Genomic DNA, 16,331 nt, shown 5'->3' on the forward strand with positions numbered 1-16,331 from the left:
ATTGGATTTTATAATTTCTTAAAAATGCTTGAATGGAGTCAGAAATCCTTCAAAAGCAGTTACAAGACAATCACTAAAAACCTATTGTTTCTCATTAAATGCATATGTATATTATAAAATATAATATATCTTTCTATTAAAAGTCACTCAATATTCATATAATCACAAAAGCAGACTCATCCATTTAAGAGCTTCGAGCCAATTTCAATGTACGGAACTCACCAGCGCCATCTCCATGCTGATGTAGACTCGATAGATTCAGCGGTGGAACTTGTCGTCTAACATGGTTGTCATTATTACCCTGATGCCCTTCAACATGATCCTCATGATGATGGTGATCATGGTGCTTCTCTTCGCCAGAATGATGGTGATGACGGTGATGCTGCTTCTCTTCGTCCAGATGGTAGTGCTGGTACTTCTCATCACCCGATTTCCTCCTCCTCCTCGGCGACTGATCCCCGGATTTCCTCCTCCTCGGCGATTTTGCGGCGGGACTCTGGAAATCGTCTTCGCCATTCTGACCGTCCATCATATCCTCATTCTCCAACCTGGCGGACAATAGACTCTTTGTTTTTGATTTCTTCTTCCTTGGTTTCGGCTGAGGCTGCTCTGGCTCTTTGGTAAGTTGTACATCAATAGGCAGTACATCTGGTGGTGGAGGTGGGGGTGGAGAGGACTCCTCCATGGCGATTTCCTGGGCAATTAGGATAGGTTCCAAATCATCTACTGCCATCTCTTGAGAGTCTGAATCCTTCTTTAATCTGTTATTAGGTAATGGTATCAATTATAATATAGTTGATATTATATTTTGCATTGTATTATGGGACCATCAATTAGAGAATAAAAGGCAACAATTGTTGACCTGCATATCGTCTGACACAAAAGAGGATAGTGATTAAAAACAAATTCCTATATTTCATTCTAAATTTTTATCAGTTAAACATTATTTTAATCAGTAAAAGTTATCGTTATGAGAACTCCCCCAAATTCCAAAATAAAAATATATTTGTTTATAACTTCAGTTGCAGGTAATACAATTGTGTGTGAATTAGGCACTAGGCCATTCTTTGTGGTTTTTATGAATAAAGAATGATTGAATAATATTTTTTTAAATTTATTTAAACATCATCTTTTTGGGTTATTCCTTGGGTTAATGAGCACAGAATTAGCCTAGCACACAACTCTTCTGTTGGCATGATTATGAAGCTTTATTCTGTCAATTGCTTATTTCTCAACAGAGTCTTTACACTGGTCTAACTCATGGATATCTTACACCAAGGACACACCTTTTTGATAAAATAAAAATAAAACAATGATAATAACCACACAAAATATATCCGCATCAAAAGTCAATGTGAAAATTGAATGTAAAAATAATTACAAAAGAGGTACAAAGAGTATAACACAACTGGGTATCACCATGTCTGAGGCCTCGCACCTAGCCTTTAAAAGGAAGTTATGTCATCCTGCGACAATTCATGGTACAAATGGATGGAAAGAGTGAGGCAAGTATTTATAAATAAAAAGAAAACCAAGAAGAGAGGTCAAATATTTACCTTGCTTTTCTGCTTGGTGATCTCCTGTTTTTAGGAGGTGGAGCTCTTCCCGATGTTAACTTTTGAAGAAAAAATACACAAAAAATATTGAATTTATTGAGTTCACAGACACATATGAAGCTAATAGCTGCTAATGCTCTAAAAATTCTGCTATGATGTACTTCACTGCAACTGCTCATACAAGCTAAGGATCAGGAAGTTTACAAACTTTTCATCAGTATGCAATACACTAATACTATAGTCCCAGACCTGCCAACCTACTAAAGTCAGAAAGAGGGACATTGAGGCCCAAACCTTGTACATGTACAGAAACCAGGTACCGACAAATTCAAAGACTTGAGGTGTGTAATACTTTCAGAATTCAGGGAAGGTTTTGCAGGTCTAAATTTATCACAATAAACTAAAGAGAATGCTACAGCAAAATTTTAAAGTGAAATTTGCATCATTTTCTGCTGTTCTTACATTTAAATTTGCCATCACTTGAATTTTCAGAAAGCAGGACTGTCCCTCTTTTTCACTTTGGAAAACCCCAAATGAGGGACAGTCCCTCAAAATGAGGAACAGTTGGCAGGTCTGTAGTCCTATGCATTAATCACAGGAATACTCAAATACTCTTTAATTTGCACATCTGTGACAGGTGGCTGCATTATTTAATGCTACAAGCAGCAGACTGATTCTCAATATTTGCCTCCTGTAGTCTGTCTCATCGCTAGTTCAGAGGGCAGAGCTACATACGCCTGTCAAATTATGGTTAATCTTAATTGTATACACAACCAAGCAGTGTCATTGGGCTATTCCAGTTGAAATCCATACACCCCCTGTGTAAGACATGACCTTAATCTTCCACAGAGAGTGTGAATTACAACAGGGGTTACCTGAATTGAAAACTCCATTTGACATCTACCTCCTGTGTGGAAGATTAAGGTCACATCTTCCACAGGGGATATGGATTTGAACTAGAACAGCCCATTATACACAGTTTTTAAAAAGTTTTGTTCTCTCTACTCACAGATTTCAGTGCTGGTGAGTTGCGTTTGACACTTGCAAGATCCTCTATATGTCCATCGATATGTATGTTGTCTCCTGTCGCTGCACACTCGCTTGGACTAGACCTTTTATCCTCTAGTAACCTCATACTGATGAGACAAAAGTAAGAACAAAATGTTATGACTATAAATCTACTATAATCCAGCACTTTGGGACTGTTTACTCGAGCACTGACAAACACAAATATGGATACATCAACTATGCTGCGACTTCACTAGTAAAGAGCGTGGTCATAAGTGAGAGAAACCTCAGGTTTAAGGCCAGATCCAGGTCATAACACAGCTCTCCAGTTGCGGTGTTTAACACTACCCCTGATTAGTCCCTAGTAGTCAGCTTGTAATAACCACACAGGTTGATGTATAAGCACTCTAGTAATGACCAGGTCAGAGGAAACGCACTCATCACTAGAGAGGAAGTTGCCTGCACCCCCATCGACAACGAACAAGCAAAAAAAATAAAATGTTTGAGACCTCCGATGACACAGAGCGAACTTGTGATATTGTTCAAAAGTCCAGATTTGCCTGACGTCAATGGGACAACTGCTTATCAATATTCATTCTTCAGCATACTGTACTGATGACATAGTTTGATTTGAGATCAATAATACATTTCAACAAGAAAATTTAAAAACTTTTGACAAAATATACAAAGTGCAACTTTTTGTGAGTATACTGTAAAAGTAGAAATTTTTCGTGAGGTTTTTATTTTCGTGAATTTTGCGAGTGGACATAAAATCGCGAAAATAAAAACTCGCGAAAATAAAAACTCGCGAAAATAACCTTTTGCATTAGGTTTCTATTGTATCAATATCAAAACCGGCAAATTTAATTCTCGCGCAATTGACAAAATGTTCAAAATCACGAAAATATCTTCTCGCGAAAATATTGACTTTTATAGTAACTGGGGTGCTTTTTTCAGGGGTTTTTTTCAAGGAACTTTGAAACACCTTGTGCTTAGATTGGGAGTAGGACTATAATGCCATTACAACATATTTGCAAAGATAAGCTTATCAAAATACAAGTTGATAGTGATAATAGATCAATGAACAATAAATATAACAAACATGTTTGAATATTCAAAGGTATAGGCCTATGGGTGGTTTCAGCAAACTGTACACACCAAGCAGAAACATGCCTTGGTTTCACTTTGTTTTTATACCTGTCAAAGATATGAGCAGTCTAATTAGTTCAATTAAAAAGTTGTTGGCATCTTGTGTATCATTCTTAGTCAGTGGCTGTGGCTTAGCTTATTAGCACTGAATTTCATTGTTTTCTGAATTTCATTGGTTTCTGATTTCATTGATTTCTGAATGTCATTGGTTTCTGAATTTCATTGTTGGTTTCCGATTTCATTTGTTTCTGAATTTCATTGGTTTCTGAATTTCATTGGTTTATGAATTTCATTGGTTTCTAAATTTCATTGGTTTTTATGACACGGTAGACTGCAGTGACCGCATCGTCGCCGAAGACACTTGTCAAGGCACAAGTATGTAGTGCATTTTATAATAATGTTGCGGAGCAAAGAGGTCTGCAACCAGTTTGTTCATGGAGCATGGATCATATCAGAAATGTTATCAGGAGTTTGTTGGTGACAAAATTTGTAAACGAGGACCAAGATTTTGAAATCAACTCGTTACTTAATGGGTAACCAGTGTAGTAACCAGTAACCTTATTCCTAACCAAATTAACAGTATAAACAAGTATCAAAATAACATACTACATTATTATGAATATTAAGCAAACATACGCCTTACCTGGGAGACCAAACTTATTCTATTCGCTGTCGTAGTGCACGTTAGAATATGACCGTTGCTAGGTCAACTGGATCACACTTTCTTTGTTACTAACCACTGATCGAAATGATCACAACACACAGTCTATGGCACATCAAAATTCGGAACAGGTGTATGAGCCCAGGCTTGGAGCAGTAACCAATGGTTACTAACGTGCACTACGACAGCGAATACAAAGCGTATAATCCATTCTACAGAAGTTCAACAATGTTCATGACAGTAACTCAAAATACTTTCTTCCGGCTAGCTTCTATCAGATCCACCTTACATACACTTGACTACAATGATATGTTATGCGAATTGAGGTACAATATACCAGATCATAATGTTGATAGTACAGTAGCATAAACAAGATTGAACTTGAACTGGGCTGTTCCATTTGAACTTCATACACCCCCTGGAGTGTAAATTACAAATGGAGTCATCCATTCAGGTAACCCCATTTCAAATCCACACTCCCTGTGTGTGGATATTCAGGTCATGTCTTCCATAAGGGGTGTATGAATTTCAACTTGAATAGCGCCCATTTATCTACAGCTCTATTCAAATAATAACATCAGACTTTATTCATATAAAATGCAGACTATTGTCTTTTATCAGTTTGAATTATTTATGATATTGCAAAATAAACACAGACTTGAAATAGTTTTAAGGTAGGAATTAAATTCCAGGATGTCACCTTGCCTTGAACCAAATTAGGCTATTCTAGTTAAAATTCATACACCCCTGAAATTGTTCTCTATCTGTAGTACAATGTTTGTGTCCAGCATATTGTTGGGCTATTCCAGTTGAAATCCATACACCCTTTGTGGAAGACATCTTCCACACATTGAGTGTGAATTTCAAATGGGAGTTACATGAATGGGGACTCCATTTGAAATTTACACCCTCCTGTGGGGTGAATTAAGAGCATGTCTTCCATGGGGGTGTATGGATTTCAACCAGAATAGCCCATTAGTTTGCTGGACACAAACATTGTACTACTGTAAGAGTAAAACTTCTGGGAAACCCATATGGTCAATCCAGTTATTAGTATTACTAAGAAAGCAAACAACTGATGTGTAAGGACCATATTGCATGTTTTGCATGCAGTGCACGTCGCACAGACAAGAAAGAAAAGTCTTTGGCAGAGTCTACTTGTTGCGCTGGGCCTGGGTACACACAAATTCAACGGGCCAGTGATGAATGTGACCTATAGAAGCCCAGTTTGCCAGTTTATAGAGTTACGCAGTATAAAGCAGCACAAACAGTTTTGTTGGGATAACAGTGGGGTGTACCGTGTATCCACCTTATGTTAAAATGATTTTCTTTTTAGGTATGGGTGTTATGTTGGTAACTTGTAACGAAGGATAAACAACAGGCAACAGTATGTCTTGTTACAAGCTGAGAGTAACGGCACATTGGATTTCACAGTGGCAGATTCAAATTGTAATAGCGCCCTCAATTTGTACACAAATGTACAGTTTATAGAATAAAAATTACCACAACAAAAAGGCAGAAAAGGATGAATAATTTGATAAAGAAGCGAAAATCAATGTTTAAAATAGCTAAAAAATATATGTGCATATTAGTGTGATAGCTGTTGGTATTGATCATGTCTAGAATTGAACATTATATAATGCTTTGCTAGAAAAATCAATAAATGACCACAACCACATCAAACAACCGTAGGCGTTACTTTCAACTCTCGGACACACCATTGCGATAAACAGTTTTATGATAATAGGTAGAGCCATGCAGGACACAGTGTACTGTAACACAGACCAACATGGAATAAGGTATATTATTTCCACGTTTTAACAGTCTGTCAGGGGTTGGCTTAACAGACGATTGGATTTGGCTAGGACAACTGGACTGGGTATGATATCAGTTCAAGTTGCTCTGGACTCTGGTCCAGTTCGGTTAACAAACTTGTTGGTACAAACTTGTTGTATTCAACACCAAGTTTGAATTGACAAAACTTTTGTAGGTCCACTTTCGACCTTGACTATATAGTGACCTTCCATACCTTCCTGTATTGCACCCTACCCCAAAATGGGAGGTATTGATTGAATCTCGTTTTCAGTCATCATTAATAGGTGAGCCTAAATCTACTCATTTCCCTCAGCTACTCAGGGATTGACTTCCATTAAATATATACACCCATATTCAAACTGTGGTCCCACTTTGGGTAGTTTCATCATCTTGTCCTTCTTTGCTTGACAGAGCATGTCAAAGAGGCTTCCTTTTTCAATTGACCATGGACCAGATTGTGACACATGAACTTGAAAATGCCTTATTCTTTGACACAGGAAAAAAAAAAACACTTTTGGAAGTTATGGAAGGAAAAAGCTCTTTTACCCATTAAAAAACATGTCAAGTCATGAAAATATGAACATATTTTGAAAATTAAGGTATGAAAAAATATGCACATCCGTAAAAATATATACCCCTGCAAAATTGTATCCATCCGAACTGCTGAACCTATCATGGACCATGCCAATTAGAGGGGTGGACGTGTCGTATTAGACAAAGCAATAACAATAAAGATAACAGTCTTAATCAATGACCTAGCTGATAACGTCACTTGATAACTAAGTAGTACTAATAACAAATATTGTATTATAGAAATAATGGTGTATATACACAAGCTGCTCTGAGTATTAACCTTAGGCCAAGAAAAAAAGAATGTATGTCTCAGTGACGCCCATGATCTGTCTTAGGTGCACAAATGGACTACTTGGCGATCACTTGCCGCAACTCAAAAAAAAAACATGCTTCTATTTTTGCAAGTGTCAGGCTGAGGCAGTAATTTCTTGTATTTCCTTTTCAATTTAGCCGAATTATTAACATTTTTAAAAGGAATCAGATAGCAATGTTTGCAAGGTATTTTTGCGGGACCTCAGAGCACATCAGACACACCAAATTGCATCCTGAAAACAAGGAATGTCCTTCTGATATCAAATAATTTTGATTTTGTAAAATTTGCAATATTATAATACAAATTTTATGACAAATTATTAAACATTTATATTTTGTATACTTTTGATATCTAAAAGTCCTCAAAGTAAACTTTATAAATCTAATGATATGTACTGTATGTAGCTGGAAGTAAAATCCGTCCATCATTTAAACATTTTGACCTTTCCTATTAAAGATATACATTTTTTCCCAAAAAATCCTAAAATTATAAGTTGCACCTCAGTTTTTGCAACGCTGGATAAAGGACAGATATGATAACAACAGAATGCAGTATCATAATATCCTTTTCATGTCTAAGCTAGACCCAGGGTTAATTAACATCAGGCAGCTTTCATAGATACAAATCTGTGGCACTCAAGCAAACAGAAGATAAGTTATTTGGTCAATGAACTCAACATGTTTACCATATGGTGTAAGTAACTATACTTCACTGACAACAACAACAGAAGTATTATCATTATTTGTGTTTGAAAAATTAGTGTATCAATTTAATTATCATTTTAATTATCAATTTCATTTAGTCTAGCAGAAACCAGTAAACATTTGGGTCCATAACAATGTTTGAGTACTCAAAATATTTGTGAGCTTTTGTAAAAACTAAATAATTTTGTAGACTCAGAGTAACGACAACCTATTCTGGAAGGTCTGTTCTTTGAATTTGTATACGCTCTCCCTTTATTCAAAAGATAGTCTAACTATGAGTAAAATGTTGTAATTTTGCAGACTACATATTTACCCACTGTGTACTAGACCTGTAATTAGAATTGGGTACTTTACTCGCCCACTTGGCAATTATGTAAATTGAGTCACTGTAATTACATAATCACACAATTTACAGGTCTTTCAAATAATTTGTAGCTAGCCATCATGGAACATACCAGTCACATACATGTAACCAAGTGTTTCACGATGGACAAACAATAGTTAAAAGACCTGTAGCTAATTTGTAATACTTGCACAATTTCAGTTCAGCAAATAAAAAAATTGTACACTGTTGGATGCAACGGATCCTCTGTATTCAACTTCATGCTATAATATAGACATTTTTTCCAAAAAAAATTGCTCTCATCCCCATTTCTGTTTTGTCCTCTTATTCTTTTAGTTTCTTGGAAGGGTAGTCATTCAATCAGTACGAGAAAAATCAACCAATCAAAACAAAACAATAAATTAATAGGTAACTATTCTGCTGTACTGATGTAACAGGACTTATTACCATAGCAATAAGTGAAAACAATTTTTGAATGTATTACCCTGCACAATAAGTAGGCTGCACTCATCACCTGCCATGTCTGTGTATATGTGCAATAATAGATTGAATACAATACCGCTCTTTTCAAAGACACTTATCGTATCGTATAGATACAAGTGAAACGTACACAGACTCTGGAAGTGAAATTTCCACAGAATTACGAACCAGGTGTTTATGCATTTTCTTTGACAATCAGTGGTGCGATGCAGAGTTAGTCCAAGGCAATACATTCAAAAATTGTTTTCAAGTATCACTATGGTAATTAATCCTATTACATCACTTCTTCTACAGCAAATTGAGACCTCTTCCTTACTTCCGCCTCCATCCATGACAATCAACAAAAGACATCACAGTACCTGCATGACAAGACTTCAGTATTCATATCCTTACCTTAGCTTAGGTGACTTTGATCTGGGTGACTTGGATCGTGGTGATCCTGAGCTCGGTGAACCATTCGACGGCGTCCCTACGTTGGGTGATCCTGTACTAGGAGATTTAGGCCTTGTATTCTTGGATGCTCTAACTGGTGCCTCTGGAGCTTTCCTTCTGGGTTTTAGCTCTGTGTTACCATTGGATCCTTCAAGACCTGATGAGGTGGAGGACTTGGATTGGGGTTCCTTCTGCAAAATATTTAACAAAAAGCAGATGAGAAAATTAACAGTTCTCTGTTGTTAACCTTATAGCCCTGTAAAACTAAAAATGTAGTAGGCCTAATATTTGATTTTCATAGCCATTTCTAAAGTGAAATATTTTTACCAGGGTAGAGCCTATGCCTCCAATTCATATAATTGTGTTCTTCCAATTAAAGTCCATACTACCCCTGTGGAAGATTTTGGAAATATCTTCCACAGTGGGAGTATGAATTTCAATTGGAATGAACAAATCAAATTAGCAGCTGTATTTGAAACTCACATTCCCTCAGTGGAAGATTCATGTTGAATCTTTCTCAGATGGTATATGAAATTCAAATGGAGCTGCCTAATGTGTTCATTTCCATTTGAAAGTCATACTCCCCCTTTGAAAGATATTTCAAAAATCTTCCACAATGGTAGTGTCAGGGGTGTGAGTGACCACAGATAAAAAAATCTGAAAAAATCTGAAAAAGTCTGAAATTTGGAAAGCTCCTATACTTTTGTACAGAGGAAGAGCAGAAAAAGAGATAAAAATTGAGATAAAAAAATCTGAATTCAGATTTTAATCTGACCTCTCACACCCCTGTAGTGTGGAATTTAAATGGAAGAGCCCAATTAAATTAGCAAGTGATAGTTGGCAATTAGCATGATGTGATGCCTATAAAATGTATATTTGCTGTAATCCAGGGAAGATATCTAACCCTTCCCAGAATCCTTTGCAACATGATACATTACCTCATTTCATCTAATAACACTCCCATTACTTTGTACAGGTTCCATTTGTTTTCATTTTGAGAATAGACTGGTTAAATATGGGTCGATAGTAAAAAAAATGAACATATTTTGCAAGATCTGGATCTGCTCTATTCATTGAGGTTCATTTTGTCACTATTGACCAAATATTGGTAATCCAGGGAAGTATTGCGCTAGATAGCAAATCAGTACAGGAAAATAAATGGGAGAAATGCATTATGGGAAGTGTAAGGTAAAATGTCAAGACAACCTTGTAATCAACTTCTGGTACACAGTAGACCAATTGGGAGTGAATCGGTTGATTTAATTTCTAGTTAATCAAAGCATAATGATATAATTCACTTCATAGCATTTAATTAACCAACAACTTGCAAGAATTCTCAGCATTGGCTCCAACAATAATAGACCAATTGGGAGTGAATTGGTTGATTTAATTCCTAATTAATCAAAGCATAATGATAATAATTCACTTCATAACCTTCCATTTACCAACAACTTCCAAGATTTCTCAGCATTGGTTCCAACAACAATAGACCAATTGGAAAAGAATAGGTTGATTTAATTCCTAATTAATCAAAGCATAATGATAATAATTCACTTCATAGCATTTAATCTACTGAATTGATGAATTTACAGGATTGGTTTTTCATATCTTGTCCTACTAAAGAATCTAATTAAAAGCTTCAAGCCCATCTGAACAAAGTTGGTCTATGGCACTGCAAATGTTTCTTTTGTAGCTGGTCTTCAGATTTTTTGTACTGAAAGTTCAATTTTAATTTAAACAATCAATTTCAAACTATTTTGTGTCATTTTCTTGTCTTTTTTTGTGCAGATATTAAAAATTTGGCTAAACTTTAGAATACCCCACTACATGTCACCATCGTCAAAGCTACCCTACACTGGGTTTCAGAGAAGAATGTCAGTCTCTTGCTCAGATTGACGCGAGCGCCCTGTAACTCCTGAGTGACATACGCAGAGATTTGTGTTCACTTCAAGGGTGCCGATCTGCGCCGAACAATGATTATCGGTCTGTTGCTATGATTGTCAGACGATTGATTCAGCCAATCAGAACCCCACTTCTGTGTTTATACACTCTGCACGCTCTCAAAATGTAAACAAGTGCCATTCTTCTCTGACAAAAACTGTATATACTGTTACTTACAGGAGCAATAACAATTCCCTGAGATTCAAACAATTCAAATGCTTTTGATGAAGACTGTAATTTCTTCTTGGTGCTCGGAGAGTATTCCGGAGAGGAGGAGCTAGTGTTGGCTGGACTGCCGGGCGGCTGTCCCGAATCGGTGAAGTGCCGTATCCTGTCGTGTACTGCTGATGATGACGGGAAGACGTTTGGTGTCGGTGATTGGCCGTTGTCATCGGGAGTGTTGTTGCTGTTGTCATTCCTGATTTTGCTGTGGGGGAATAATGAATAATCAAAATGTAAAAACTTTACTGGTTGAATCATTCACTTCATGGTTTGTTTGCTTTAGTCTGGTTTTTTTATGATCTTCAAACACCTTTTACCCCAAAGACACTGGTAGTGATAAGAGAACCTATAAGAATAGGTCTGATTTTTTCCCCATATGACAGCATTACTTATTGAGATATTTAACATCAGACAAAGAGCATCATTAACACCAGGGATCATTTTTAGATGACCTGCAAAAACAGCAAAACAGGAGGTATGCAGACAGCAATAATGTCGCCCAATTGGAAATAATACCAGCAAGCCAATATTTGAAATAATATAAGGGATAGGATACATATTGTAGGCCTTTTCGTAAAGAGCAGAGGATCAGCCCCAGCCTGTTGTCTGTCACACTCAGCATATATCTACCAGTGGCACGCTTATTTCTATTATATGTATATTTCAGTGACATGGATATGCAGAATCACAGATTCATACAATCAATGTATAAATATCCTATCAAGGCAATCACACCCAATCGACTCAGAATTGCCCCACAGGTGCTTAACCCTATGGTAACTCTGCCATATGTGTACATCCATATCAAAATGAAGCACTTTTCGGCTGCTTCATGTGTCTCATTTCACAAAATAGCTAGGAACAAATACCAGACTTATCCCAAGTGGAGGTCACTTCAAATCATCCCCAAGTCACAAGGTTCAGGAATACAGAGATACATTCCATAACCATGTGGCTTGGGGATGATTGGAAGTGACCTCCACTTGTAGTAGCCGACAAGTGCATCTTTTTGACATGGATGTACACATATTGGTATGTCACGCATGGATACCCAAATAGTGTACCTCCAAGTCAATTGATAACTTATGCCTTTTAGCATTACAAAGGTGCACTTAGCATGCATTATTGGCGCAATGCATTAGACGCGAAAACACAAACAATAAGCACACACTTTGAATCAAAGTTTACCGGCCGCATGGTGAAATAATCCCAAGGTTCAGTACTATTTTGCCATCAATAAAAGACACGCAAACATGGCGGAGTCGCTTCTCTTTGGGCGTAATCTCTTAGGGCAATACATAGCGATGTCTGCATCACATACTTTCCTATCTCAAAAGGCTGCCTTGTGTGATTTTTTATTACTATTGTCATCTAATTGTGATTAGATACATGGTAAAATTAAATTTACATGTTAATTTTAACAATATTACTATTTCATGTCTATTCATAAAAGAAAGAAGCATGCTGAACCATAAAATAACAATATGAAATACAAGTGATAATAAAAAAAGTCACACAAGGCAGCCTTTTGAGATACGACAATATGTGATGCAGACGACCGTATTGGTTTCATCATCATTTACCTTGCTTCTTGCAGTGCTCGTTGTTTCTTTTTCTCTTGTCTCCGTCTTCGTGGGGATGGTATGGGAGTGTCTAGAAAATTAAACAAAAATTTTTATTAGTTTGTATTAAAACTTCCAACATATTGAGGGAACAAACCATAATATTCAATTGAATTGCTTTTGTTAGGCTGACTCCTCCCTGAAACGTAAGATTAAGTGTGAAATGTTGAAAATTGCAAAGATCAACTGTGACCAATATTTTAGCTGCGTTTTACAAAGGTAATCGGACTTTATGACCCCCTTCCCCTTCATTTAGAGGGTGTCTTCGAACTTTTGGTTTCTTGCCAAAATTATCAGTGCTTTGCTTTATATACATTTATACTATCATTTAATAGCATTAGCAGAATTTGCCTATCTTGGAAACACGTACAGTAGTTAAACTTTATTATGTGAATATAACACACCACGGAGCTTTTGGTACCTAACCCTATTCAGCTTACAAAAATGAACCATTGTAGCTAGGGCTCAGATTTGGTACTTGCCCATTGTAAAAATATTGGGCAAGATATAACACAGCTAATTAGCTGAACCAATTCGCTGTAAAGTGATGATGTAACAAGATTAATTACCATAGCAATAGATTAATACAATTTTTGAATATATCGCCCTGCACTACAACGTTCACACAGTACCTATGCATTGAACCATAGATGTCAAAGAAATTCTAATCACTCACACCTGCAAGATTAGAATCTTTGAAAGAGCGATATTGTATTCAATCTATGACTGCAGACATACCCAGGTGATGAGTGCAACAGTGTTTGAAGGGTCCTGGTAGTAAATTCCTATTACTTACGAAGAGTACCGCTCCTCATAAGTTACAAACGATTTCAAGACTTGCAAAGCTTCGTAAAGTTTAGTGAAATGGACCAGTGTCCAGTTGGAAAGTTGTGCTTAATAATTAGGCCTATATCTGAAAGCATTCATTTGACAAAACTTGAATGATGTTGTACTTGGCAAAATATTCAGCAAATATCTTGGCAAGCAAAGTTGTAATGTTGACAGGTGTGATGTACGTGCACTGCATGACAGGCATATTAGAAACTATGTTCATACAAAGCTTTCACAGTAGAATACCATTCTCTTGTCCGTGCGTGGTGAGCGTAAACAATGTGATTGGCTGATTCAATCATCTCACCATCATAACAACAGACTGATAATCTGATTGGCCGATAAAGTGTCAAAGCTGCGATCAGCGCAGAGCGGCGCTCATGAATGCCTTGTGTATGTCGCTCGTTATCAAGGGCATGTGTGTGAACAAGAGAGTGCCATTCTTTTCTGAAAAGCTAGTGTAGTTGAAATATGACTGTTTACATGCACATCATCCTTGAATGAGCCATTCCAGTTGAAAATCCATACACCCCCTACGGAAGACATAACCTAAATATCCCACACAGGGAGTGTGAATTTCAAATAGGATTACCTGAATGGGTGACTCCATTTGAAATCTACACCCTGTGTGGAAGATTAAGAACATGTCTTCCATAGGTGGTGCAAGGATTTCAACTGGAGTAGTCCAATCTTTTACATACTCACCGTCTATAGGCGTTTCTGTGCGTTCATCTTGCCCGAATAGATGCTGCGTCACACTCTGTTTGATGGTTTGCTCAACAAGCCTAGCAAAGAACAAACAAACAACTGTCACTGTAACAATTCTTTCACTATTTACATCCATTTAACACAGCAAATCTATAAAATACAGCTTATTATCCAATTTTGAGACCAATTTTGCAGCTTAGTATAGCAGTTTGTATTGGGAAGCTTAACACTTACGCAGATACCATGTGGATAATGCCTTAATGACTATATTGGCAGCTCAGTGTACCAACTGTGTAACTTGTTAAGTTGACAATGAACATTCTATCATCTCCCTATGAAGATAAGCTGGTTTCACCTGGCTGAAACCATTATTATGTCACTCAGCTTTCACGTTCCACATGAGACACGCTGGCTGGTTGCGTGTTCGCTGACTGGCTGCGTGGAACTCATGCAAGATGGTCTTCTTAACAGACATGCCCCACATATTCTGACAGACGACCAACTTGGAATGTAGATCAATGCAAAGTCTGGGTGTTTAGTTTTTAGAGGACCCTCTTATTCTATTTCCAAATATACTTGAAGATTTCAGGGGTAAACCATGCTATATATCTTGTGCTGCTTTGTGTTCATTTTCACCAATACTGTTTTATTATATTATGGTAGGGTATAAACAATGAATTTCTCATTTTGAATGGACAGAAGCCATGAATAGTTTGAATACCATAAAAAATTCACCATAATCAGTGTGGTCTTTCTCATTTTGAATGGACAGAAGCCATGAATAGTTTGAATACCATAAAAAATTCACCATAATCAGTGTGGTCTTTCTCATTTTGAATGGACAGAAGCCATGAATAGTTTGAATACCATAAAAAATTCACCATAATCAGTGTGGTCTTTCTCATTTTGAATGGACAGAAGCCATGAATAGTTTGAATACCATAAAAAATTCACCATAATCAGTGTGGTCTTTCTCATTTTGAATGGACAGAAGCCATGAATAGTTTGAATACCATAAAAATTCACCATAATCAGTGTGGTCTTTCTCATTTTGAATGGACAGAAGCCATGAATAGTTTGAATACCATAAAAAATTCACCATAATCAGTGTGGTCTTTCTCATTTTGAATGGACAGAAGCCATGAATAGTTTGAATACCATAAAAAATTCACCATAATCAGTGTGGTCTTTGTAAAAATCCTTTGGGGGGTCAAAGTATTTTAAATGTTCAGTGGCACAGGGTCAGTTATGGTGGTAGGCATCATTTTGGTTGTATGTTACTGTGATAAATGTGTGTGAAGCCTAAAAAAATTTCAATTGTATACTAAACTGAGCTCAAAAAGAAACTTATAATTTTTCACAAGGTCATAGCTTGAAATCCTGTCCATCATTACACACAAATTTACTTCAATACTCTACTCTTAATACATGTCAGTAACCAAGCAGTTATCCAACTGACACAACAGCAAAATACACTGACATGGGACAGCTTCCTGGACCACATTCACAGCCCAGCCCTGTTTCATGAAAAGAGTGTATGAAAAGCAGAAAGCAGCACCGTTTTATCATCTGTGCAAGGATCTTGTGTGCATTCTCACAGATTTTTTGTCCTGGGTGCCAAATGCTGGAGTGTGAAAGTGAAGGAAGTCCAGGAAGCTGTCCCATGACAGTGCATTTTGCTGTTGTGTCAGTTGGACAACTGCTTGGTGACTGACATGTGTTTTGAGTAGAGTATTAAGGTAATCTTGTGTGTAATTTTGGTTTATTTTGATTGACAATATTTTAAGATATGACCTTGTGATTCACAAGTTGTAAAAAATTATAAGTTTCTTTTTGAGCTCAGTTTACTTTAGCCCAATATTAAGGTAAAATTTTGTGTTAGCCAGGCCACTTTTCAATTTTATACTTTTTTTCTCAAAAGGTGAAATTTTGTGTTTACACTATTTGGGAGGGGGAGGGGAAATTAAGGGACG

At 36.8% G+C, this 16,331-nt stretch overlaps 1 protein-coding gene across 1 annotated transcript in view; it reads right to left on the reverse strand.

Moving 5' to 3' along the window:
• Nucleotides 1-16,331, reverse strand: part of LOC140171813 (protein FAM13A-like) — a 93,828-nt gene that overhangs the window by 44,011 nt on the left and 33,486 nt on the right. Inside the window, 7 exon segments of the mRNA XM_072195142.1 lie at nucleotides 223-761; nucleotides 1,557-1,615; nucleotides 2,566-2,692; nucleotides 8,996-9,225; nucleotides 11,153-11,402; nucleotides 12,781-12,850; nucleotides 14,356-14,435. Of these exon segments, the coding sequence (XP_072051243.1) occupies nucleotides 223-761; nucleotides 1,557-1,615; nucleotides 2,566-2,692; nucleotides 8,996-9,225; nucleotides 11,153-11,402; nucleotides 12,781-12,850; nucleotides 14,356-14,435 (1,355 nt within the window).

This window comes from Amphiura filiformis, chromosome 15, assembly GCF_039555335.1.
Source record: "Amphiura filiformis chromosome 15, Afil_fr2py, whole genome shotgun sequence".
Lineage (NCBI taxonomy): Eukaryota > Metazoa > Echinodermata > Ophiuroidea > Amphilepidida > Amphiuridae > Amphiura > Amphiura filiformis.